We start from the raw sequence: 26,616 nt of genomic DNA, 5'->3' as shown, positions 1-26,616 counted from the left end.
CTGTGTTTTTACATGACTTATTTCACAGTCATTTAAGGTCAGTAAAGTCATATAACATCTCTTAATTACATGATAAATGTTGAATTATTTCAGTAGAAAAACTCAGGGGTCTCAAATGTCCCAATGTGCCTCTCAATGATCAATCATAGTAGGGTAATTAGCCATTTTACAGCTATTAAAAAGACATGCAGCCCTTTTCATTATGTCCAATCTATTTTTATATCACCATTGTTCATTATTACATTTCTCTTTATTTCAACCTTTGAAAGTTATTTGAAACTTTGTGCGAGTGCTTTGAGGTTTGGAATGTAAAAGCCAAAGCCAGCGTTCCCTGTCCACCACATACAGTACCCCACCTCCTCTCCACCCCTCCTCCAAAAGCCCATGTTCTAAATGAGGTCACCAGCAGCGCCTCAGGAGTAGAGTGTCAGCTGCTGTTTTTCCATTGCTGCTGGATGGGACAGGTCGCACCACACCACAGCAACAGCAGCTCTGGTTCCTGAACCAGTGTCTACCTCTCTGACAGCCCTGAACTGACGCCACACCAGCCCTGTCACTCCCCAACCAGGCTGAGCAGTGACCACAGACAGAAACCTATCCCACAGACGCAAGAAAATGTATCTGCCCCGTATCAGCTGGCCTAGCTGTCCCTATAGTCCTGTTTATACCTGGTTCTGACATGCAGCCTTTATGCTAATCTTGTCCACATTGTGATTGTGCTCACCTTTTTAGACAAGTGTGGACGATTAAAAGATGAAATGTGCTCTGATTGTGAAACAGACAAGATCAGTTCAAGATCAGGACAACATCAGGACAAAGGACTCATGTTAATGGCAGGTATAAACAGGGCTTCTGTCACATTCCCCTGTTTGTCTCCTACTCCTCATCTCTCCTCCTGTCTCTGGTCTGACTTTGATGGCATCCATATTTTCCTGTTAATGTGGTGGAAGCCACGTGAATGTCCGTATCGTCTAAGTGATCATTAAAATTTATTACAAGCTGACTTCATCCAGGTTGCTAGGTTGTGCTGGCATAAGTCATAATTATGTGGCGACAGTGTAAGAGAGAGTGGCAGCATTGGCCAGGCCAGTTAAATTATATAATTAGCCCAGTAAGAGAGATTGGATAAATTATTAAATGTTTGGATGAACCTGAGCTCCATTTACCTAACTATCTTTCTTTCTTTCTCACTCTTTCTCTCTCGCTCTTGCTATTAGCCCATTAGCAGTTATGTAATACTGTTATACTGATGTGGCAGTGGACAGGGAAAGTGGTTAAATTAAGCCAGACCAGTGGTCGTCTTATAGCAGCTCCTGGCTGTCTATCACAGAAGGACAGAGGAAGACTGAAGAGACTGAGAGCATGCAACTATGGGAATTTACAGTAATGTGAGCTTTGCTATTTCTGTAAAGTTTAAACCAAAGATGACTGGCATGCCCTTGGTATAGAGCTGAGACACTGCACTTTTGTATTGATGACCCCCTTCCATCCAGTAGAAGTTATTTCATTTTTAACACGAGTCTATAATTGCACTACAGCATTGTAAGACAACAAAGTGAGTCAAACGATATACAGTAACACGTCAAATCGCTCAATTTGTCCCTGGTTAAGCTGTAATGGAGGGGTCGGAGTGGGGCTGACAGCCTGCCTGCCGCTGTGCTGCTCTGCACCAGGCCCCCCAGCCCCCTGTGACACTCACATGTGTGTGTGCACGCTGCCAGATAGGGTCTCGCAGAGCGTGACTGTGTGTTATTCACACTGACGAGTTCCGCTGTTCACTGTCACCTCTCATTGTGAGAGGAAATAAGCCAGTGGAGGAGAGCCGTGGCCAGGGGAAGGTGGAGGAGAGGAGAGCCTATGGAGGGGGCCAGGGCAGGGGAGGGTGGAGGAGAGCCTACAGAGGGGGGCAAGAGAGGGTGGAGGAGAGCTTACGGAGGGGGCCAGGGGAGGCGAGGGTGGAGGAGAGCCTACAGAGGGGGCCAGGGGAGGCGAGGGTGGAGGAGAGCCTACAGAGGGGGCCAGGGGAGGGGAGGGTGGAGGAGAGCCTACAGAGGGGGCCAGGGGAGGGGAGGGTGGAGGAGAGCCTACGGAGGGGGCCAGGGGCTGGGGAAGGTGAAGGAGAGAAGAGCCTACAGACAGGGACAGGGGAGGGTGGAGGAGAGGAGAGCCTACGGGGGGAGCCAGGGGCAGGGGAGGGTGGAGGAGAGCCTGTGGAGGGGGCCAGGGTAGGGTGGAAGAGAGGAGAGCCTACGGAGGGGGGCAGGGGAGGGTGGAGGAAAGAAGAGAACCTACGGAGGGTGGAGGAGAGGGGAGCCTGTGGGAGGAGCACCCTCAGGCCCAGGGCCCAAAGATCAGTTACCCTCCCAGGGAGAACAGGGCTCCCAGCTGTAAGCATTTGAATGGTTATGTTTCATTCAGATATTCAGTGAGCAGTGCTGTGCTGCTCAATTCATTCTGGATGAGCACCAGAGTTTGTTAGCACATTCTTACAGACAGCAGAGGGCCCCCAGCTGTGTTCAGGGAGGCGGTGTTATGGTGTTTGATTTGTTGTGAAGACTCAAACAGCAGGACACAGCAGACTCCAGGTTGACCCAGCAGGCCTGTGGAGAGTGACACTTCCTCTCAGTGTCTGGTCCTGCAGCGCGCCGGGCCAGCAGAGCCCCAGTGCTGTGCCGCCACTCCGTTTATCATCACCACAACCACCCACTGTGGGCGGCCTGTGGGACGAGAATCAGACGCCTCTCTCTCACCCCTCCTTCTCCTCTTCTCCTCCCCTCCCTATGGTCCCTCTCCAGAGAGACTGAAAAAACCTGATTCTCTGTCTGATTGTTACAGTGTGCAGGCAAATAGACTGTGGCTTCTTATAAAAGAAGATGCTGGATCTCATCTGATCTTACGGCCCTAAAGAATGGCCTGGCCTGAAAGGTAGTGATTGGAAAATTACAGGGCTTCTCCTCAAGCATTGTCACAAGTCAGACTCTTGTCTGCTCAAGTGAACGAACATCAGCTGAATGGTCGCAATTCATTCAATTTCGATCTTTGTCGCCATCCATCTGGCAATTCTAGAACGCTTAGTCTGTAAACTCTGTAGGAGAATGTTACGAAACATCAGCACAAGTCTGAAGGTTTCAGCTCCTCTGTAAGTGAACAGCTCATTTTATAGGGAACACATGTCAATCTGTAATACTGTGCCAACATTCACACAAGATTCAAAATGTGTGCGGCAAACTTTACATAACGTGATTGTGTTAAACTACCGTAACGTGGTTGTCAAACAGAGTAGTTTGAGATAGCAGTCTTACAAACGTATGATGTCTGTGGGTAGAAATACCTGTTGTATTGCCAGTGTGATGATTATTGTTACCCTCCCCACCCCCTCCACTGGAGTGGTGTAGTTTAAATGATTAAAATTGGAAAGGAGTAAAACAAAGGCCTTTTCAGAACAGACTCTCTATCAGGTTTGAAGTCAATTACAGCTTGTGTGTGTGTGTGTGTGTGTGTGTGTGTGTGTGTGTGTGTGTGTGTGTGTGTGTGTGTGTGTGTGTGTGTGTGTGTGTGTGTGTTTAAACTGGAGTTACCAGAGCCATCATCATGCCTGTGATCAGAACTGATCAGAATAGTTGTGTGATCAAAAGAGCCCAACACCCCACCAACACCCTCTTCCATCTTTCTCTTTTTCCAACTATTAACACCCAACTATCTCCTTTATCCTCCCAACCCTGTTCTATTGTTTTTTCTTTGTCCCCCCTCTCTCTTTCATCCCTCTACGCCTCTCTCTTTCCTCCTCGCCCCCTCCCTCTCTCCCTTTCTCTTCCACCCCTCTGCCTTGGCCCTCTGCCTGCTCTTCCGTTCACCCCCATGTTCGCAAATCACTTCTTCCTGTGTCAGCAGGTAAATTGTTTTGTCCTCCCATTCCCTGCTTTCATTACCTTGTGTAAATTAAGCGATATGTCGTCCACTGGTGCGCGCCAGAGCACCCACCGTGGCAACGCCAAAATCATGAGATTTGGCATAATAAATGAAGACAAACTGGCAGTAGCACTGCTCCTTCTCCAGGCGGGCTCGCCTTCATTATTCGCTTAACTTGCCGTAGAAAATGACTTAACCCTGACCTTTGTATTACGTCCCATATTCACTCCAGATAAAAGCCTTTTTACAGCGCACAACAATTTATATTCCAGCAAAGAGGCTGCTTTTCTCTGTCAGTTTTCCAATCTCAGCTCCTGAACACACATCATTTAACTTGTCTTGCCTTCCTGTATTTGTCCATCAGTCCTTCTTTTTTACATAAAATCTGGCAGCATTATTCTGTGATTTGATGGCACCCACTCATTTTTTCCCCTTGGAATGTTTGATTGGAAGAAATATAGCCGGCTGGGGCTATCTCCTCTCTTCTGTGGAATCATGCGCTTGATGAAATAGTGTTCCCCCAGCAAGAATAATAAAAACAGACTTGTGCATTACGGGAGGCTCTCAATCTGCCAGCTCGGCTGGAGCAGAGCGAAAAAACCTCCCCCTGCCTCCTGACAGATTTCTATAGTTATCCCACCAGATAAATGGAAGCGGGTGACCAGGCTGGGGAAGGCCATAATGGAGCCAGGCATGGGGTGCAGAGCTGAGTTGGCCAACATGACTGCCTGCTGTGAATACTCACAGGTCAACCAGGGGCTGCTAATGGAGAAATTAGTTATTTTACCCCCAGCCCTTCCATTACCAATTCACTCTTTGGAGACATGTAAGGGCCACACAGAATATATAGAGAACCCATTGCTTTTCAGTGAAGAATGTCACAAGGTGTATCGATATTTGAATAAATGGACTTGAACTTTATTGTGTATTTCTATTTATTATGTTATTTCTATTGGGGGTTGGCAACAAAGAGTACACCCTGACTCACTCCAGCTACACTGAGGATAGAGGGGAGCTTTTCCATCAAATGCTCATGTCATTGTTGTGTCTGTGGAGGGGCCCTACTCATCCCCTAGGCTGCCTGAAGAATCAATCATGTTCATCAGCATCTCTCTGGCAGACTGTTGTTGTTTGTACTGACACAAGACTGAGATATCAAAATGGGAGATAAAGGATCAAATGACTGTGGTGAACCCTGGCCCGCCCCTCTGCCAAATTGACATGTCAACCCTGCCTTCATTGGGACAAGCTGACATCACTAACTGTAGGAAACAACACAACTGGAACAATGTGCTACAATACGGTCTCCAGGTACAGAGACACAACAAACCCACTCACCACTGTTTCATTTCCTTGACAACAAAAACAATGCTCCTGAGGTCTGTGTTGTTAATAATGTGGCCATCTGGGGCCAGAAAAACAGAATCCTTTGAATCCTAATGAGAGATGTGTATTGGCTTTGTCATGTTGTTTATGTTGGTGTTTCTTGTCTTACAGTGGTTGTTGTAGCTAGCAGTGACTGGATCAACAATAACGGTCAACAATGTTTCCTTTATTTTGAAGGAATGGGAAACATCAGGATGTATTTCTTTGATGAAAATGGTTCTGACCTTGTCAATGAAATAAGGGGCCTTCAAGCCCTGAATGTGACCAAAACAAACAATGATATGATTGTGGGAAACATTGGTATCAAGGGCCCCATTTTATATCAAATCAGTGAGTTGTGTTGAGCGGCCACAGGATGCTCCAATACCAAGCTGCAGAGAAAATAATGAAAAAACGTAGCATGCAACTCATTTGTTACTGTGTAAAAGTTTCACAAGGTCGTTTTGAGAGCCATGTTAACCCAACACCTGAATACAGATTTGTTTCCTTGTTCTACAAGTCACGGAGCCCCAGGTCCTTAAGCGATCATTATTACCATACAAATAGACAGATCTATTTAACAACCCTCTTTTTATCACATAACACTTATTCTTTAGTGTTGCTCCTTGAAAGGCATTGAAATGAGGCTCCCCTTTTTGCAGCGGAGCGTCTATGGGTTGATAAAGGCTCAGAGCAATAGACGAAGCAAGGCTGACATCTTCTTAAGAGATGATAGGGAAGCCAAATCAAATAGGATGGAGCAGTCACTCTTTTCACAGATAGGTAGCTCATTTCTGCTGGCTGGGAGTTTGCTTCCCTAGTGACGCTCTGCCTGGGAAAGATAGCTCACTCGGACTCCATTAATTATTTCATTCCCTGTCCCTCTTTTTACAATTTAAGCTATTTCTTTTTGGCTTTAATGAGTTATGTATTTTTCCATTTTTGATGAGGATCTTGGAATTTAGATTTTTTTGGGGGGGGGACAAAATTCTTAATCACATTCCTTTTTCATTTATGTGAAAGAGGCAAAAATCAATTATTTTTATTAGACAAAGCAGAATGCAAATGAATGGAATGGGTTGCATTAAGAAACAAAGGATCCGGAGAGGCCCTGATAAGTGTTATTCTTGCCCCCTGAGGTAAAGCGTGTGTCCTGGGTTATTAAACACTTTGCAAACATTTTCCCTCTCATCCAGGCAGCAAAATAAGAATTATAGCACCACCAAACAATGGTCAAAAAAGTAATGGTAATAATTTCAGCTATACTGTTTTATAAATTATTTTCAAAGGGATTTGTCAAGAATGTGTGGGACGTGATAGCAAGTGCTTTTCGGGAAGCGCCAAGCCGGACATCCTGTAGAGTTGTGCATGCCGGATGTAACAGCAAGTGCTACAGCATAAGGATGCCTAGGCCGTGCTAGAATAGCTGTCTGAAGATGGCCTTTTTTACAATCTCCATTGGTCATCACAGTCATATTTAACATGTGATGCAAGTTTCTTGCATGTCTGTTCAGGCTTTTGTTGGCCTGACATTCAAAGACCCATATGCCCTTTCCTGTGGAGGGGAGAGTCTCCTCTGTGGCAGAGTTGCCCCAAGTTTTCTTACAGACTATTTACTTCTCAACTTAATCAAGCATGCACAACTCTACAGGATTTCCGGCTTGGCGCTTCTTGAAAAGCACTTTGCTATCATATCCCACACATTCTTGACAAATCCCTTTGAAAATTATCTAGAAAAATTTACTTCTCTTGCAGAAGGCTCATTGAAAAGAAGAATTACATGACAGATAAAAAAAACTTTATCACCAGTGAAAGGCTAGACAATGTACGTTGCGAAATTGGGAAGATGGGAGAAACAATGAATATTAAGTGCCTTAGAATCCAAAGCTGTCCTGCCGACTAAATTGAAACTGTATATCCTGAGGGGGCAAGGTTTCCAAATTGCTAATTACCGCCTCTGAAAGGGGGCTGTTTCTGATATGTTTGCTTGTGAAAGGCTGGCATTTAATGAAGCAGTGGCTGAGTTTTTTTTTATTCCCCCTCTCCGGCTTTCAGGCCTCTCCCCGGACTGCCTCCCAGGCCAGAACAATGGCGGGCCCTGGAGCCCAGCTCTCCCACAGGCCCGGTGAGAGGAGGCCGGGGGCTGGGTACTGAGGGAGCCGCTCAGCATGCTGACATATGGAGAGGACCGATAAGGTGGCAGCGGCACAGAGAGGCCCTTTCCCATGGGCCCAACGGGAAATGTGCAGTTATTAAGAGTAAGATGAGAGAGATTAAATGGCTTTTGTGCTAATTTTCTCAGAGAATTAAATGTTTAATTTTACTTAGCCTGGCTTCATTTGAGAGTTGAAAGGAGTGGTAAATGACTTTTCATTCAGCCACACGTTCGCTTTGAAGAAAACTTCCATTATTGGCACTTGTCAGACATTGTCTAAAAACACTTATTTCTATTGTTTTAAAAAGTATGCACGTATCTAATACATTTAGAATTGGTCTTTCTCAACACACAAGGAACAATGTCACTTTGAGGGAACTATCCTGCCAACCACTAGGAATACTTTTTTCATACTAGCTGTGTTATAGGCCCATCTATTGCCTGCCTGGTCAAGAAAACAGTTTACCTGACATGATGTACTGTTATATTGCCCTCTGGGAAGTTTCCTTTAAAAAATACAAAATAAAGATATTCATTCTATTCCCTTGTTGTATGATGTCTATAACTAGACTCTGGTAGCCTATGTGCTTCAAGCCCCCATGCAGTCTTTGTAATAAATGTTTTAAGTCATCACGGTATGTCTAATAAATCTCTGTGTGTGTGTATTTAATGAAACTAACTCCAAAATATATTTGTTATAATTTATTTCCCTGAGCCTCCATTGGCCCTTGAAATGCTCAGTCTGATTGTGTGGCTGTTAGGAAGCAAATTTGAAGATATTTACATATCTTCTGAATGGCTGATAGGATGGTCAAGAGCCCACCCCCTTACCCAGATGAACAGTCATTGGTCTAATATATAATCAGATCACTTTGTGACACCACGATGTGGCTAAAAGTTCCATCCCATCTGAACAGGCTGAAAATCCAGGAATTTTTTTCAAACAGCTCCTACACAAAAAGGGCATTATCACCATTTTCACAATTTCAGTGTTATTTAGACCTCTTAATGTGAAAGATCACGTTTTTAACTGCACTGTCCCTTTAAGCATAGTGCAGAGAGCTCAACTAAGGTAGATTTTTTGTATGGGTGGGATAAAGATTCTATCTGGGTTGTGGGATCCTTGGGACCTTTTTAACTTCAATGGGATTCAAACTTCATTTTAACTTCAATGGGATAGAGACGTCCCAAGGATCCCAGATAGCGCTAGCCGTGGTACACTCAACTCCGTTATATCGAGGCAGAGTTTAGTATTGATAACTAGTCGCGCGATTTGCAAGCAACATGAGTCGATACTTGTAAAATGTAAATTAAAAAAATGCATAACTGCCCTGTACAACTGCGGTCCTCCAGCGATTTGCTTAAGTTTATACTTTTAAGGAATAAAGCCACCGATGTTTTCCTCACAAATGAGGAAAACATCGGTGGCTGTTTCCGATAAAAGTGTTTTGTTTTTTTGTATGAATTTCAGCACCGCAGTTGTCAATACTCAACTCCGCCTTGATTTAGAGAGCACAGACCGAAAAAAGACAGCGGGGCGGAAATTACTTAATTCGTTTGGTAGCGGGGCGGAAGTACGTCTCATGTTTACAGCTGTGAAAACAAAACAAGCAGGAACTGCGACTGGTGAGTGGAAACAACAGCATCGTTACATAACATAAGGATATCATTTCATTGAGAAACGGAGCATGTAATCTCAGACAGCGTTCTCATTTTAAGTGCAGTAACAACAATTGTGTCACGATACCGTTGTAAGAGATATCAAGGTTTCGCAACGATAATGTTTTGGTTTGTGGTTTTCTTAGCACATTTCGCTCCCCAGGCTAGGCCTATTGTTATCTAATTATCATGGTCAGTTTTAGAACGATAGAAGAAACAATCAAAATTGAAGAACGATATGAACTTTCTAGTTATTTGGAGTCTGCCGAAGTGCTGAAGGCTACACACAATATATATTACATAATAGTTTTCTTCCCCTTTCCAATTGGTCATATTCAGTCCTGATTATAGCCTAATGGTCAAATGATCTCTTATACTCTGTCTTCATGTTCTATTCCAAAGTGTTTCAGTAGTAGCAGTGCTGTAATAAGGAATGAGTTGTGAGTAGATTCATTCTGTAGGCTATGCAGTCACTGCTGTTACTATGCCTGGGTAGTGGACCGAGGAACGCTGTAGGTTGCCTGACAGAAAACAAACTGCACTAGAAGAGAAAATTATAGTTATTACTTTTTTTTTAACTGAAAAAAATCATAGGTTCCACTTTAAACGATCAGTAAGCATTTTATAGAAAACCTAAGCAAATGTTTTTGTGATACTTGTGGCAAAGTGCCAGATGCCAGACCTGCAAGTTTGTTTTATACAAATAAGTTGTAAAGCATCTACCTTGGCCCTATGAAGGGTTTATGAAGGTTGTATTAAGACTAACACAATTGTTGTTAATTGAAAATGGGTCCAAATCATTGTTCAATTAGTTGAACAAACATCTTCATAGTCATGTACATTATGCTTTAACAGTAGCTTCTCAGAGGATTCTGAGTGTTGTAGTTGACACCAGCAGCAGCATACACTGTCATCTTATCCTAGACGCACCATAAGCTAGTGTCAATTTATACCATACTCATTCTATTCATGTGCCAATCACATCTACAGTATACTGGAGCTGTACTGCTCCAGCTTACCAGTATTCCTCTCCCCCTGTCCCCCAGCAGCATGATGGATGAGCTGGTGCACGACCTGGTGTCAGCCCTGGAGCAGACCTCAGAGCAGACCAAGCTAGAGGAGCTCTGGGAGGAGATGGTTCTGAGTCCTCTGCAACAGCGCAGGCAGATCCGACGGCGCCGGGGACGTAAACGCCGCTGTGACTCCTCCCTCCACCCCTTGGAGCACAGCCGTTGCCTCAGTGAGGCCTCCGAGTCCAGCCTGGACGAAGCAGCCAAGGACTGCCGGGAGAATGCTGCCCCGGCCCCCTCCGCCGCCAACTACAGTGACTCAGACGACATGGTAATGGCCAAGCGCTGGCCCTCCTGCTCCAGCAACAGCTACGCCATCAAGACCAAGCAGCACTCCTGGCCTGAGTCAGACTCCTTCACAGAGAACACCCCGGGACGGCCACTCAGGAGGAGGCGGAAGGTCAAACGCATGACCTCTGATGTGACGGTCAGCCTGCAGCAGAAGTTGACGGTGTCAGGGGTGGATGGCGAGCGGGGGGGAAACCACAGGTCATCCAAAAAGCAGCGTCTGTCCAGGCTGAAGAAGGGTGCTGGAGGCTGGGTGGGAGTGGACAGGGAGGCTGATGGAGTGGGCCTCAGGGCAGAGGAGTGCTGGAAGGATAAGATCCCATTGGTCCTGGAGGCCAAGGAGCAACGAGAGGCTTCTGATGAGAATATGTCTGAAGGGTAATGTTCTAAACATCAATTTTATTTTTGTGTGAGAAAATATCAAGTTGGGCAGGACAATAATATAACATCTGAAAGGATATAATATTTTCGGATATATTTTTACGTTAAGTGTTTTCATTTGGCATTTCCTAAATATTACATAATATTTGCAACATTTGCAATATTTACAAGATAGCTTAAAATTGTAAAATATGTTATTGCTGGCCTTTGTTGACACAGACCTAGTCAAACTACAAATCACCCCTAAATATCACGTTCCATTTACCCTTTGGGTGGTGAAGTTACTGAGGCAGTTTGGCCCGTAATATAAAAGTCATAGGCATAACTACTATCTGACAGAGGCAATTAAACACAGCGGCATTTAAAATGATCTATACTGCCTGTCTTCATCTAGTTGTCAATATTCAATGTGGCCCCATCTAAAACAAAAAGTGCATCACATTGATGCTTCTGCACCTTCAAGTATTGAATTGACATAAAAAATGAATGATATTCCCTTCTCCTGCTCATCTGCTCTCTCTCTGAGGTGATAAGTGGGGAGGGATCTCTGATACTGTGGCCGCAAGGCATCACTCATTTCATTACTTTGCTGGGAGAAATTGTCACAAATAAATAAGTCGCTTGGTGAGGTATTGATTCGTTTCAAAATAAATGTCTATCTTATTCTTAATATTTGAAGCTATGTCTGTCCTGAGTTCAACTGAGTGCATTGCAATGTCTGCATAAAAATAAAAATAAATCTAAATTAGATATACTACTGTGACTGCCTATAAGTGACATTGGAACCAATCAATTACCATGCTGTCATATTAATTACAATAATGGGTTTACTAAATAGGCCTATTCAGTCCTGCCTGGACACTTTAGGTCTGAGCCAGTTTGACATAAAAATTCACAGTGAATAATCTAACCTAACCTCTGCTATCCTCAACGGAGTGGAAATCATCAGTGTCTGTATACTACACTAGTAAGAAAATAGAAACTTGGACCATGGAGGAATAGGCTAGTTCCATAGACGTCCCAAAAAAAGTGCATAGTGCTGCCTGTGTGTAAAGCTGGTTGGTCTCTTCTCCCCAATGTCCCTCCCACTGCTAGACACCTGCCTCCACTGGTTATTCCCCTTGATGATCTCATTATCTGTTGGCCCAATACAAAAAACATGGAGAAGAAGTCTGTGGTAACCAATAATAGGGAGACAGAGGGCTTTACATCTTCTGGTTTAATTTGTCCTGACCTCCCTGGCCCCTCAACGGTACTTGTTTTCTTACTTTATGGAAAAATCAATAGCCGTTCTGACAGAAAACAGCTCGGGAGAAGAAATAAATGGGAACACCGTGGCACGCTGTCAATCATTTCTCACTTACACAACAGAAGGCTGCTGATTGCTGCTCAGTAGACTGCCGCTCTGTACTGAGGACTAAACAATCTCTGGGTTAATTCCTGCTGGAGTCCAAGGAAATGGGAAAATGGTAGCAAGTGATGGGGGGTTGACAGTGGTACAACAGCCATATTTAGACACCAGGAAAAGCTATGCTCCATCCATCTGATGTTTTAGACTTCAGTTACTTCTTAAAATGTATTTGAACCCTTTTAGGTTTCAGTAGTCTCTCTCTGTTCGTTCCATTAACCTCTTCATATTCTGTGTTTGATCTCTTAAACGTCCTTTGCCTTAAGGTCACAGCTCATGCAGTATATGCACAGACCAGAGCCTGCCTTTAGCCACCCAAGTGCATTGGGAGCAGATGTTGGCAACTCCAGCTGGGCTCCACATCCTTGATTAGAGCAGCGTTGGCCTGCTGGCATGATGGCCACCTGGTGCCCAGTCTGGCCCAGAGAGCAGGCCTCACCTGTGGGTGGAGGCAAACAGGGACATGGCCTCTGTCTACAGCTGTGGTGTTGGTACTGTTGGTGGTGTGTTCAACATGGACAACCTTTCCACCGGAAAGCACAAACCATTGTGTGTGCATTTGTCACACTTCACACATTCACTTTCTAATTTGGATTTTTTGAAAACTCTACGAAGAGTTTTGGTTTAGAGCTGTATTCCATTTGCTGAAGTTCATTTTCATAAATCTCTGTGACTAATCCAATTACAGGAGCTCAGGGAGGGTGGGATAACCTTATATTCAAGACGCCCATGGAAGAGGGCATGGATTTGGATTGGGGCGGCTTGTTTGAAGAGCCAACAGAGCCATTGTTATCTGTGCTTTGCCCCCCTCTGTCTCTGTCCCCCCTCTGCTGAATTAGCCCAGGCTCAATAAATGGCGGCCGACCCGTAATCTCTGCGCAAACTGGTCTGCCTCTCCCAGGAGCCAGGGATTATATCCTAATGATTAGTCCTAATCTGGATACTGTGTTTTTGCTTCACCTCACTGGCTTGTCTGCAGACAATGGGGCCGTGTGGGGAAATGATTAGTTCAACCAGAAATGACAGAGGTTTGTCAGAAGGGAGCTTTTATTCCACACTGGAATGCAGTTGTCGTGTCTTAGAACACGTAACTGTCCTTGTCTTAATTGAGTGCCACCATGGTTGAAGGGAACGTCAGTGTGAAGTCTTATTTAGTGATATGGAGCCTGATGCAAAGTACGTGATAGTATTTCTCTGGGAAGAAATGGGAAGTGTGTGTTTTGATTGCTTGGCTACCCAAACTCCTTGATCTGGCCAAATGCTACACCACACCCACAGACGTTAGTTTCTTCTCCGCAATGAGTCTAGATTTGAGTACCTATCCAACGATTTCTAGAACGCAAACACATTCTAACCATTCTGATTAGTCCCATAAACTGATGGGTTGGGCCAGTCAGAACACTTTGGCTTTGATACTCTGATTGGTTAGAGATGATCACTGATGACTTTGTTTTGTACAACACCCTTTATTTTGACGTCACCACAAACGACTTCAATGATGGCAATCTCAGACTGAGCAGTGGAAGAAAACAAGTTTGAGTCATCAGGCAAGTGTTTTGATGGGCTTTACCTGTAATTGATACTAACACAGGAATGATCCTTGTTCTCGCAAGTGCATTTGAAACAGGCTAAGTTTGACTAAAAGGTCTGTCAACTTTTCCTGACAAAGGTCATGGGAGGAGATGAAAGAGAGAGGTGTTTCTCCTGGTCCCAAGAAAAATGGCAGCCTCAATTATTCATGGGATTAATTAGGCAGTACTTAATGGAAACGGTTTCACATTGGCTCAGGGCTGCTCCCAGCGACATCACATTACACCTTTAATACGGATAAATAGTTAATGTGTGGCTCTAATTAATTGTTTATACCTGTGATCTTTTTCAAACTTTGCTCTAAATCCCCCTATAGGAAGCAAACACATTTTTTAACTCAGAAATGGAAGAAACTGTTGTACCGCTGCCATCTGTGAGCCATAACTTATTTTTGATAAGGGTGCATATTTCTAAATGTTCCTCTATTATAGAGAAAGATCATTATTGTGCGTGTGTAACCTGTACTCAAAATATTCTCCTTAAGACCATTTGGAAAGTATTCAGACCCCTTGACTTTTTCCACATTTTGTGATGTTACAGCCTTATTCTAAAATGGATTCAATCGTTTTTTCCCCCGCAAAGAAAAAAGTTGACATTTTTGCAAATTTATTTAAAATATAAAAACTGAAATATCACATTTACATAAGTATTCAGACCCTTTACTCAGTACTTTGTTGAAGCACTTTGGCAGCAATTACAGCCTTGAGTCTTCTTGGGTATGACTCTACAAGCTTGGCACTGTATTTGGGGTTTCTTATATTCTTCTATGCAGTTCCTCTCAGGCTCTGTCAGGTTGGATGGGGAGTGTCGCTGCACATCTATATTCAGGTCTCTCCAGAGATGTTTGATCGGGGTCAAGTCCGGGGTCTGGCTAGTCAACTCAAGGATATTCAGAGACTTGTCCCGAAGCCATTCCTGCGTTGTCTTGGCTGTGTGCTTAGGGTCGTTGTCCTGTTGGAAGGTTAACCTTTTCCCCAGTCTGAGGTCCTGAGTGCTCTGGAGCAGGTTTTCATCAAGTTTCTCTCTGTACTTTGCTCCGTTCATCTTTCCCTCGATCCTGACTAGTCTCCCAGTCCCTGCCGCTGAAAAACATCCCCACAGCATGATGCTGCCACCACCATGATTCATCGTAGGGATAGTGCCAAAGGACGTGACGCTTGTGTGGTGCCAGGACAACAAACATCACCAACAAACTAACATGGTCCAAGCACACCAAGACATTCGTGAAGCGGGCACGACAAAACCTATTCCCCCTCAGGAGACTGAAAAGATTTGGCATGGGTCCTCAGATCCTCAAAAGGTTATACAGCTGCACCATCGAGAGCATCCTGACTGGTTGCATGACTGCATGGTATGGTAACTGCTCGGCCTCCAACCGCAACTCCTACATGTACATACTACCTCAACTAACCGGTGCCCCCGCACATCGACTCTGTACCCCACAGTGTATATATATATATATATATGTATATATGTTATGTATGGTATGTATGGTATGTGTGTGTGTGTGTATATGTATATATTTGGAAACTGCACTGTTGGTTAGGGGCTCGTAAGTAAGCATTTAACTGTAAGGTCTACTACACCTGTTGTATTCGGTGCATGTGACTAATAAAATTTGATTTGGTTTCAGACCAGAGAATGTTGTTTCTCATGGTTTGAGAGTCTTTAGGTGCCTTTTGCTAAACTCCAAGCGGGCTGTCATGTGCCTTTTACTGAGGAGTACCTTCCATCTGGCCACTCTACCATAAAGGCCTGATTGGTGTAGGGCTGCAGAGATGGTTGTCCTTCTGGAAGGTTCTCCAATATCCACAGAGGAACTCTGGAGCTGTGTCAGAGTTACCATCGGGTTCTTGTTCACCTTCCTGATCATGGTAGCTCTCCCCCGATTGCTCAGTTTGGTCGGGTGGCCAGCCCTAGGAAGACTCTTGGTGGTTCCAAATTTCTTCAGTTTAAGAATGATGGAGGCCACTGTGTTCTTGGGAACCTTCAATGCTGCAGACATTTTTTGGTACCCTTCCCCAGATCTGTGCCTCGACACAATCCTGTCACAGAGCTCTATGGACAATTCCTTCGATCTCATGGTTTGGTTTTTGCTCTGACATGCACTGTCCATGGTTGTAAAAACATCTCAAGGATGATCATTGGAAACAATTCTGTGCTCAATTTTGAGTCTCATAGCAAAGGTTCTGAATATTTATGTAAATAAGGTATTTCTGTTTTTTATTTTTAATAAATTTGCCTGTTTTCGCTTTGACATTATGATTGATGAGGGGAATAAAGGGGAATAAAAAAAAACATTTTAGAATAAGGCTGTAACTTAACAAAATGTGGAAAAAGGGAAGGGGTTTGAATATTTTCTGAATGCACTGTATATAATAGCGAGACAGAGACAGATAACTGAAAGGGCTATAGGATGAGTAACAATCGTCCTGAAAGGGCTATTAGTGTTTATTATAGGGGCTGCTGCCTATAGCCAGGAGGATGCATGGTGAGGAGATATGCCCTCTACTGCTGTGGAACAGAGAGCCCTGCTCCAGATGCTCAGCCGTGTGTCCAGAGGTAGAGGACAGCTGAGTAGAGGCCTGGGGAACCAGGGTCTGGGGGTGGGGAGGGAGGGATGATCCTGGAGTTCTTGGCTAGGCCAGACGTCTTCCACATTCCCTGGAGAGGCCTGGTCCCTCTCACATCTGCTTGTTGGGTGTGTGAAGTGAGATGGTGCTGGACCATCTGGCAGCAGCCTCGTCTGAGCCTGCAGTCACCGCCACTCCTGTGCAATGTGGCAAAGAACCATATCAGCGTGTATCTGACCCCGCCAGTCTCTCTCCCTCGTCACCAAGGTCAACGCTGATCACCACAAAGCAAAATGCAACGCAAACAAGACCCTCAGACTTCCTCTGACCCAATGGACAAATGGCCTCAAAGGACTGAGCATGGATGATTGTGTTTCAGTTGCTACTTGGCATGCTGTGAGAGAATTTAAGACAAAATTTGAATGACAGTTTGAATGTAATAATCTAAAAAAGTGATACACAACAAAAAACGAAATATGTACAGACATGTTCATTCTTAAAATTCACAGAACACAGTTCTAAAATTTACTCCATTAATGTCCACTTCATTAAGCCAATATTTTGTTTTAATATTTTTTTGTTTTAAACAAATAGTCCTGACTCCTGTGTGACCTTGGCGGGTCTATTTAGCTCCAAGCCCAAAGTGGCAGAGGTGTGACAGAGGCAGAGAGGCCCAGGGTGGGGTATGGGCCGGGGCAGAGGGGGGTGGAGGGGTGACACGGGGACGCCTGGGGGCATGGAGAGGGCCAGCCATGGAGCAGCCTGGGCTGGGCCAGCCTTCAGAGCAGATGCTGGCCAGTTGTTGTGTGGAGGCACGTCCGCGGGTCCTGCTCGCAGACTGAGAAGGCAGGGGAATCTGCCGCACTCCTGTCATCCTCCAGAACGCAGCACAGATTAGATTGGAGCTGACAGCGGAGGATATTCAATTAGATTGTGCATGTCACTCAGTGGCTTCGACCAGAGTCCTTCCCCATGCCTTTGTGTTGGGGATGGGAACCAGTGGGGAGAGTGCCCCTCCTCTTTTTGTGTCATTTTATATTTATGTTGACCTCTAGCTCGGGACTGATTCATTATTTTGTTATTGAATGTTGCATGTTAACATTTTTGGAGTGAGCGTGCACGTTTTTGCTTCACATTGTTCTATTTTCAAATGCACAACCTTCTTTACCCTAAAATGCACCAATTTTAAAATGATCCATCGCAACATATTTATATTTCTTGTTACACATCAGTATTATCACTACAAAAAGACTGCTAAGTTCAACATGAAATGCACACTGACAATTCTATTATTCTTCCTCTGTTTGCAGTGAAACTAGCAGCATATGCAGCAGTGATCCTGGCCTCTTCACTAACGATGAGGGAAGACAAGGTATTAATGTTCGGCATAATATTTATTTCTCACTAGCTAGGTTTCCATCCAGTTGGCAACAGATTTTCATGCAGATATTGTAGAATTTGCATAAAGAAAATGTGTGGATTCTCTCAGCAGTGGTGTGTTTCCAATAAATTGATTTATTGCAGATAAAAATGAGTGTGTAATGACGTAGTGCACACAAAATCTACTTTTCATGTACTGAATAAAATGTAAAGTTCAATATGTTTCCATCGCATTTTAAACTCTACCGATAGTTTTATCACAAACTGTTGCCTTAAATAGCAAATGTGCTACTCTGGTCTCTCTAGCCAACAGCTCGCAGATGCTGTGGATGTAGGCTAGTCTACATGATGAGATTATTATGGATAAGAGCTAGAATATTTTTATTTGTCAAATGGCAGTCAAGCATCGATCCTCATGTCACCAGAATAAGACCGTCAATATTTATTGGAAAGGAGCATCACGATCCCCCTGTGAAGTCCATCATAAGTTATTTAATCTGTAGCCTAATAAACGGTATGCTTTTCCGAATCGTAGTGGGAGAACCACACACCATATCATTGTGTGACTCCAAGTTTAGTTCGATATGTTGATTATTATATTGAACAATAATATAAACGAAACATGTAAAAGTGTTGGTTTCAGGAGCTGAAATAAAAAATCCCAGAAATGTTACATATGCACAAAAAGCTTATTTCTCTCCAATTTTGTGCACAAATTTGTTTACATCCTTGTTAGTGAGCATGTGTCCTTTGCCAAGATAATCCATCCACTTGACAGGTGTGGCATATCAAGAAGCTGATTAAACTGCATTATCATTACACAGGTGCACCTTCTGCTGGGGACAATAAAGGCCACTCTAAAATGTGCAGTTTTGTCACAACACAATGCCACAGATGTCTCATGTTTTGAAGGAGCATGCAAATGGCATGCTGACTGCAAGAATGTCCACCAGAGCTGTTGCCAAAGAATTGAATATTCATTTATCTACCGTAAGCCTACATCGTTTTAAATATTTTTGGCAGTACGTCCAACCGTCCTCACAACTGCAGACTAAGTGTAACCACGCCAGTCCAGGACCTCCATATCTGGCTTCTTCACCTGCAGGATTGTCTGAGACCAGCCACCTGGACAGCTGATGAAACTGTGGGTTTGCACAACTGAATAATTTCTGCACAAACTGTCAGAAACCGTCCCAGGGAAGCTCATCTGCGTGTTCGTCCTCCTTACCGGGGTCTTGACCTGTTTGCAGTTTGGTGTCGTAACCGACCAGTGGGCAAATACTCACCTTCGATGGCCACTGGCACGGTGGAGAAGTGTGCTCTCCGCGGATGAATCTCAGTTTCAACTGTACCGGGCAGATGTGTCATGTGGGTGAGCATTTAGCCGATGTCAACATTGTGAACAGAGTGCCCGTAGTGGTGGTGGCGTTATTGTATGGGCAGGCATAAGCTACGGCCAACGAACACAATTGTGTTTTATCTATGTCAATTTGGATGCAAAGAGATACCGCGACAAGATCCTGAGGCCCATTGTCGTGCCATTCATCTGCCGCCATCACCTCATGTTTCAGCAAGAATCTGTACACTATTCCTGGAAGCTGAACATGTCCCAGTTCTTCCATGGCCTGCATACTCACCAGACATGTCACCCATTGAGCATTTTTGGGATGCTCTGGATTGACATGTACGACAGCTTGTTCCAGTTCCCGCCAATATCCAGAAACTTCGCACAGCCATTGAAGAGGAGTGGGAAAACATTCCACAGGCCACAATCAACAGCCTGATCAACTCTACGTGAAGGAGATGTCGCACTGCATGAGGCAAATGATGGTCACACCAGATACCGACTGGTTTTCTTTTTAAAAGGTATCTGTATTCCCAGTCATGTGAAATCAATAGATTAGGGCCTAATGAATTTATTTCAATTGTCTGATTTCCTTATATAACTCAGTAAAATCTTTGAAATTGTTGCATGTTGCGTTCATATTTTTGTTCAGAGTATTTGCGCACAAATGTGTTTCCACCGCCATTTCCCCCATAATAGATTTTAGACACAAAAATATCCCACAATGTCAAAGGAACAAATTCTGTCAGCATTTATAAAATTACACCAAAACTTCCTGTTTCCATCACAGCTATCGTGATTTTGTTTTATACGGTATGACTTTCCTCGCATACAAACTGTGGATGAAAATGTGGTTTGTGTCATTTTCATATGTATCTGCAAATTAAATAAGATGGCAAAGACAATAATGGTGCAAAATGAAAACAAAAAGCATGTAATAAGCCTTTTAATTCTAGCATTACCTGAATGTTCAAAGGATGGAGCTATGCCTGTGCTCTTTGTAAGTGTAACAGAATGCTAAGACTAGACAGAAAGAGGTTCTGATACAATAGGCTGGTTGCCGGGCACCCAGGCGGCTCTAATAAGGCGTTGTCATGTCGTGTTAATGAGCGCTGAAGCCTCTGCTAATCTCATTAGCCGTGGTGGGGCGAGGCGGCCCCTGATTTAACAGTTGTCACTACACCTTGACTGTGAGAGGCATGCGCCCCGCTGACTGACAGGTCTGTGGAGAGAGCAGTGTCTGGGGACCAGGGTGGTCTGCTGTGTGGTGGTGGAGAGGCTGTCAACAAATAGAGAGAGGATTGATGCAGGCCAAGTAGGAAAGATGCCCTCATGCAGTCAGTACTTCATTCCATGGTTAATTGTACAGCACTAAATTATAAATTGGTGCAGCCCATCCGTGAAAATACTTTTGTATCATTGTTTAAATGTCATGCAGAATCATATTGAGCAGTTATGGAATTGCCCAATGTATACATTGCGACTAACAGTGTTGAATTTCCTGCCTGTGCTGTAGGTGATGATGAGCAGAGTGACTGGTTCTTTGAGGGGGAGTGTGGAGCGGGGGGGATGGGCATTCCCAGCCTGCTGCCCAGCTGGGACCCAGATTCTCCTCCTGTCCTCGAAGTACCAGACTCAGCTCCACCCACCTTCCTACAGCCTGCACGGCCCACTCAGAGAGGTGATGAGCTAATCAAAATACTATACATAAAAATAAATATTTAACCTTTATCTAGGCAAGTCAGTTAAGAACAAATTCTTATTTACAATGACGGCCTACCCCGGCCAAACCTGGACGACGCAGGGCCAATTGTGCGCCACCCTATGGGACTGTAGTGATGCCTCTTGCATTGAGATGCAGTGCCTTAGACCGCTACGCCACTCAGGAGCCCATTTACATTGTGAAATAACAGAAAACAACAGAAATGTCACTCTCCAGTTCTGATTGGGTAATGATTGTGGTTTCGTGTTGCAGGTTACCATGCCCGTCTGAACCGGTTGCCTGGCGTGGCTGCCCGCTGCATCAGGAAAGGCCGGAGGAGGCTTCCCAGCAAGGTGAGGGCAGAGTGGCACACTAGAAACACATTCCTTGACAAACATTAATGGATGCAAGGCTTCTAATGCATGTATTTTACAAGTTATGTGATATGTTCTAAAATACCACATTCTATGTGTTGCAGGACAACAGTATGTCAGTGTCTATGGAGAGAATGAAGCATTTCTCACAGGACCCCTATCAATGGCTGCCTTCCATTGGAAAAAGAGACCGGAGCCAGGTATATTTGTGTTAAATTATTGAATAAGACATTTCAGCTCTCTAGCCCTATTTTTGATGCGTCTGGGTGAACTCCTAACATCTTGTAAATGTGTTCCAGTTCAACCCTCTGTGTCCGTTACCTGTTTATCCCATTGACATGGTGCCAGACAGCTCCCATCGGAGATGCTCCTCTTCCATCTGCAAAACCAGGTAGGGGATGCACACAGCACTCATTATTGTTGGCATGGTTAAACTCCACCTCTCCTGGGCCTATTGGAGCCATTCAGCCCATTCCATTCTGAAGCTCAATATATTGACAGACATGGTTAACTCTTAAATGAACCAGTCGCTAAACACAAGTCGTGATTTAACCAATGCATGCTACATCAAAGTTTGTACCTCAGAGACATGTTCAATATGTGCGAGGGTGAGAACATTGACCAACTCCTCAGAGACAGGAGCTCAAAGTGTGACATCGGGACCTCCAGACTCGGGTGGGCATACAGATGACATCACATCAAGCAGCTGGGCTAACATGTTAAAGTTGTGCTTTGGTGCTATTGGCGTGGGCTTTCATGGTCTTTAGAGTGAATGAGAGGAGTGGTGTCATAGAAGGTCATGTTAGGATGAGGACATGGGTAAGGCTGTAGAAAGACTTGTGTGATATTAGCCACATCCCCATCACAGCCTCCTGTGAGACTAGCTAGCACAGTCAGGTACTGTATATGGCGCAAGCTTGACCCCTGGTCTATACAACAGACAACTCCTCACTGGGATATAAGGCTCCGCTGAATAATAACTGATGTATTTTTCCAAGGTTGTCTTTCTCGAACATAGAATATATTCTTGTAGAATCTTTGGTTTCCAGTGTTTCTGAAAACGCAAAAAAATATATAAATAATTGCAGAAGTTTTTCTAACGAGTTTTTCTCAAAGCCTCTAGCTCCAAGTCAGCCCCTGTACTGCTGTATCTGCATGGCATGGGGATTGTTGAGGAGCTGAACAGCCCTCAGTCTGAGACTCTTCCTTGCATTGTTTCCAGTTCCACAGTGCCTATTTACAGAGCATTTTTTATTCTGTTTCAAGTTCTCTCGCTCTCTCTCCTGGGCTAGTTCAGAAAGCCCTCCACCATTTCTTGATGGGCAAAAACACGAATGCAATGAAAAGGCTAAACTTCTTAGATTTATTTTCTTAACTGGCTCTTTCTTCTCCACCTGAAAGGTTCCTTCAGATTCCAGTTTGAGGCATTGTGAATACTAATTTCTATCTATTAAAAAGCCCTCATATCCCAACCATGCTCTCATTTGAATGCCGTCTCAGGGGAAGCCTCTTAATTCCTTTATAGAGGGATTCAAGACCCTTCACTTCAAAAAGTATAAATCATACTCCCAAATGAACGAGGGAGAGAGGGGGATTGACGAGTGGTGCTTCAGATGTATCCCGTCGGACGGCACAAGCCTGACTCCATCTCCCCAAGCAGCTCAAATCCATCCTCTAGTGACTGTCCAGACTTACCCTGGACAGTCACTGGAGGTCACCCCCCTCCACAGTCACACCCCTAAACAAGTCACCCAACACATACAGTGCCTTCAAATCAAATGTTATTGGTCACATCCACATATTTAGCAAATGTTATTGCAGGTGTATTGAAATGCTTGTGTTCCTAGCTCCAACAGTGCAGTAGTATTTAACAATTCACAACAATACACACATCTAAAAGTAAAAGAACGGAATTAAGAAATATATAAATATTAGGATGAACAATGTCGGGTGGCACTGACTAAATACAGTATATACATACAGTTGAAGTCGGAAGTTTACATACACTTAGGTTGGAGTCATTAATACTCGTTTTTCAACCCCTCCACAAATTTCTTGTTAACAAACTATAGTTTTGGCAAGTCGGTTATGACAGCTACTTTGTCCATGACAAGGCATTTTTCCAACAATTGTTTACAGACAGATTATTTCACTATCACAATTCCAGTGGGTCAGAAGTTTACATACGCTAAGTTGACTGTGCCTTTAAACAGCTTATAACATTTCAGAAAATGTCATCATGGCTTTAGAAGCTTCTGATAGGCTAATTGACATCATCAGTGAATTGGAGGTGTACCTGTGGATGTATTTCAAGGCCGACCTTCAAACTCGGTGCTTCTTTGCTTGACATCATGGGAAATCAAAAGAAATCAGCCAAGACCTCAGAAAGAAAATTGTAGACCAACACAAGTCTGGTTCATCCATTGGAACAATTTCCAAACGCCTGAAGGTACCACGTTCATCTGTACAAACAATAGTACGCAAGTATAAACACCATGGGACCAGGCAGCCGTCATACTGCTCAGGAAGGAGACGCGTTCTGTTTCCTGGAGATGAACGTACTTTGGTGCGAAAAGTGCAAATCAATCCCAGAACAACAGCAAGGACCTTGTCAAGGATGTCCTGTTTGGCCTTCCTGAGACATCGGGTGCTGTAGGTGTCCTGGAGGGCAGGCAGTGTGCCCCCAGTAATGAGTTGGGCGGACCGTACCACCCTCTGGAGACTCCTGCGGTGGCGGGCGGTGTAGTTGCCTTACCAGTCGGTGGTACAGCCTCACAGGATGCTCTCAATTGTGCATCTGTAAAAGTTTCAGAGGGTCTTAGGGGCCAAACCAAATTTCTTCAGCCTCCTGAGGTTACAGAGGCACTGTTGCACCTTCACCACACTGTGTGGGTGGACCATTTCAGATTGTTAGTGATGTGTATGCTGAGGAACTTGAAGCTTTCCACCTTCTCCACTGCAGTCCCATCTATGTGGATAGGGGCGTGCTCCCTCTGCTGTTTCCCGAAGTCCACGATCAGCTCCTTCGTTTTGTTGACGTTGAGAGGATCGGTTATTTCCCTGGCCCCTCTCTGCCAGGGCCCTCACCTCCTCGCTGTAGGCTGTCTCGTCATTGTTGCCAATCAGGCCTACTACTGTTGTCGTCTGCAAACTTGATGATTGAGTTGGAGGTGTTTGTGGCCACACAGTCATGGGTGAACAGGGAGTACAGGAGTGGGCTGAACACGCACCCTTGTGGGGCCCCTGTGTTGAGGATCAGCGAAGTGGAGGTGATGTTTCCTACCACTACTTTGGGGTGGCTCGTTGTTGCTCATTGCTCCCGGGTGGCGCAGTGGTCTAGGGCACTGCATCGCAGTGCTAGCTGCGCCACCAGAGTCTCTGGGTTCGCGCCCAGGCTGGGCTGGGTTCGCGCCCAGGCTCTGTCGCAGCCGGCCGCAACCGGGAGGTCCGTGGGGCGACGCACAATTGGCATAGCGTCGTCCGGGTTAGGGAGGGTTTGGCCGGTAGGGATATCCTTGTCTCAGTATGTAAAATGTAATATGTAAAAATGTAAAATGTAATAAAAAATGTATGCACTCTACTGTAAGTCGCTCTGGATAAGAGCGTCTGCTAAATGACTCAAATGTAAATGTAAATGCTAGAAAGCTATTTTCAAGTCTTGCCATATGTGTTCAAGCCGATTTTTAAGTCAAAAAGGTAACTTGACTGGGCCACTCAGGAACATTCACTGTCGTCTTGGCAAGCAACTCCAGTGTATATTTGGCCTTGTGTTTTAGGTCATTGTCCAACCTGAAAGGTCTGTTGGACAGAAGACCGAACCAGATTTTCCTCTAGGATTTTTCACGTGCTTAGCTGTATTCTGTTTAATTTTATTAGAAAATTAAATATTCTCCCTAGTCATTGCCGATGAGCAGCATACCCATAACATGATGCTGCACGACCATGCTTGAAAATATGAAGAGTGGTACCCAGTGATGTATTGTGTTGGATTTGCCCCAAACATAAAGCTTTGTATTCAGGAAAAAAAGTTTCTCAGCCAATTTTTTTATATTATGGAGTAACTACAATGTTGTTTAATCATCCTCAGTTCTCATATCACAACCATTAAACTCTGCAACTGTTTTAAAATCACCATTGGCCTGATGGTGAAATCCCTGAGTGGTTTCCTTTCTCTCTGGCAACTGAGTTAGGAGACACCTGTATCTTTGTAGTTACTGGGTGTATTGATACACCATCCAAAGCCTAATTAATAACTTCATCATGCTCAAAGAGATATTTCAATGTCTGCTTTTTTTCCAAATCGGTGCCCTTCTTTCCAAGGCATTGAAAAACATTCCTCATCTTTTTGGTTGAATCTTTTCTTGAAATTCATTCTCAATTGAGGGACCTTACAATTAGCTGTATGTTGTAACGGTTTTGACTTGCAGTTATTGTTTGTAGGGGTGCCAGATAGGTTGTGCCTACCAGAGAAAATATTGATTTCTCCTTTTTGTTTGGGAGGGAATGAGTCCTGTCTGGTCCGTCAAGTCTACACCAATACGAAGACTTATGTAAAAGTCAGTATGGACATACACTTTTCATAAACCCTTAAAACATTGGAAATAACAAAAAAACTACTTATTTTGCGTGGGTTGTATTACCAACATAAATGATCACACACATAACAATATAACAAAAAATGAGCTCTGGTTCCTCAAGAAAAGTCCCATACCTCTGGCCTAAAAGAGTCCAGCCCAGTAAAGGAGTTCAGTGAACTCAAGTGACTTTAGTCACGCAATGTTTGTCCGTTCATAAAAGTCTCAATCATACAATCAAAATATCAAACTCTTTTGCCACACAACCATAAACAGTATCAAATCTCAGTAGTCTTCAACTACAACTGACGGTATAAATCACACTCAAACAAGTGAAATACCGTTTGCAAAAAAAGTTGTCAGACAATCCAATCCGCCAACAGATCTCCAGCGGAAAAAGGCCACGACAAAACTGCGGAGATCAAATGAGATGTGTAGTCCAAAGGAAGAAATGAGTGGATCCGATCCTGGTTAAACTTGAGACAAAGCACACTTTTAAATACAACAAAACAAACAGAGTAAAGAAGCTTCGGAACTGAGGGTTGAACACACCCTCATTCACATCACCATCATAACCCCCTTTTTCGCAGCTGATGCTGGCTATTTAATTGGGAATTAAAGGGGAAGTGTCCTATTGGAAGGAGAAGCAGAGACGGTTCAGACAATGTGTGGGGTACAGAGATGAGGTAGTTATTCAAAAATCATGGTAACCACTATTATTGAACTCAGAATGAGTCCATGCATCTTATTATGTGATTTGTTAAGCATATTTTTACTCCTGAACTTATTTAGGTGTGCCATAAGAATGCTTATTGACTGAAAACATTTAAGCATTAAAATGTT

General features: G+C 44.1%; 1 protein-coding gene across 4 annotated transcripts in view; it reads left to right on the top strand.

Moving 5' to 3' along the window:
- The first annotated feature begins 8,816 nt into the window (after positions 1 to 8,816).
- LOC129812886 (G patch domain-containing protein 2-like) overlaps positions 8,817 to 26,616 on the top strand; it is a 29,960-nt gene continuing 12,160 nt past the window's right edge. The window contains exons 1-7 of one of the 4 annotated variants that reach the window (XM_055864846.1): positions 8,817 to 9,055; positions 10,135 to 10,824; positions 17,709 to 17,770; positions 20,640 to 20,804; positions 21,099 to 21,178; positions 21,304 to 21,399; positions 21,499 to 21,590. In XM_055864846.1, the coding sequence (XP_055720821.1) occupies positions 10,139 to 10,824; positions 17,709 to 17,770; positions 20,640 to 20,804; positions 21,099 to 21,178; positions 21,304 to 21,399; positions 21,499 to 21,590 (1,181 nt within the window). In that variant the 5' untranslated portion in view covers positions 8,817 to 9,055; positions 10,135 to 10,138. Of the gene's footprint in view, positions 9,087 to 10,134; positions 10,825 to 17,708; positions 17,771 to 20,639; positions 20,805 to 21,098; positions 21,179 to 21,303; positions 21,400 to 21,498; positions 21,591 to 26,616 lie in introns of all 4 variants that reach the window. The other 3 variants (XM_055864848.1, XM_055864845.1, XM_055864844.1) reach the window with 3 other exon arrangements.

The sequence above is a fragment of the Salvelinus fontinalis genome, chromosome 16, assembly GCF_029448725.1.
Source record: "Salvelinus fontinalis isolate EN_2023a chromosome 16, ASM2944872v1, whole genome shotgun sequence".
Taxonomy (NCBI): Eukaryota; Metazoa; Chordata; class Actinopteri; order Salmoniformes; family Salmonidae; genus Salvelinus; species Salvelinus fontinalis.
The sequence above is the reverse complement of the archived record's forward strand: the minus strand, read 5'-3'. Positions and strand labels throughout refer to the sequence as shown.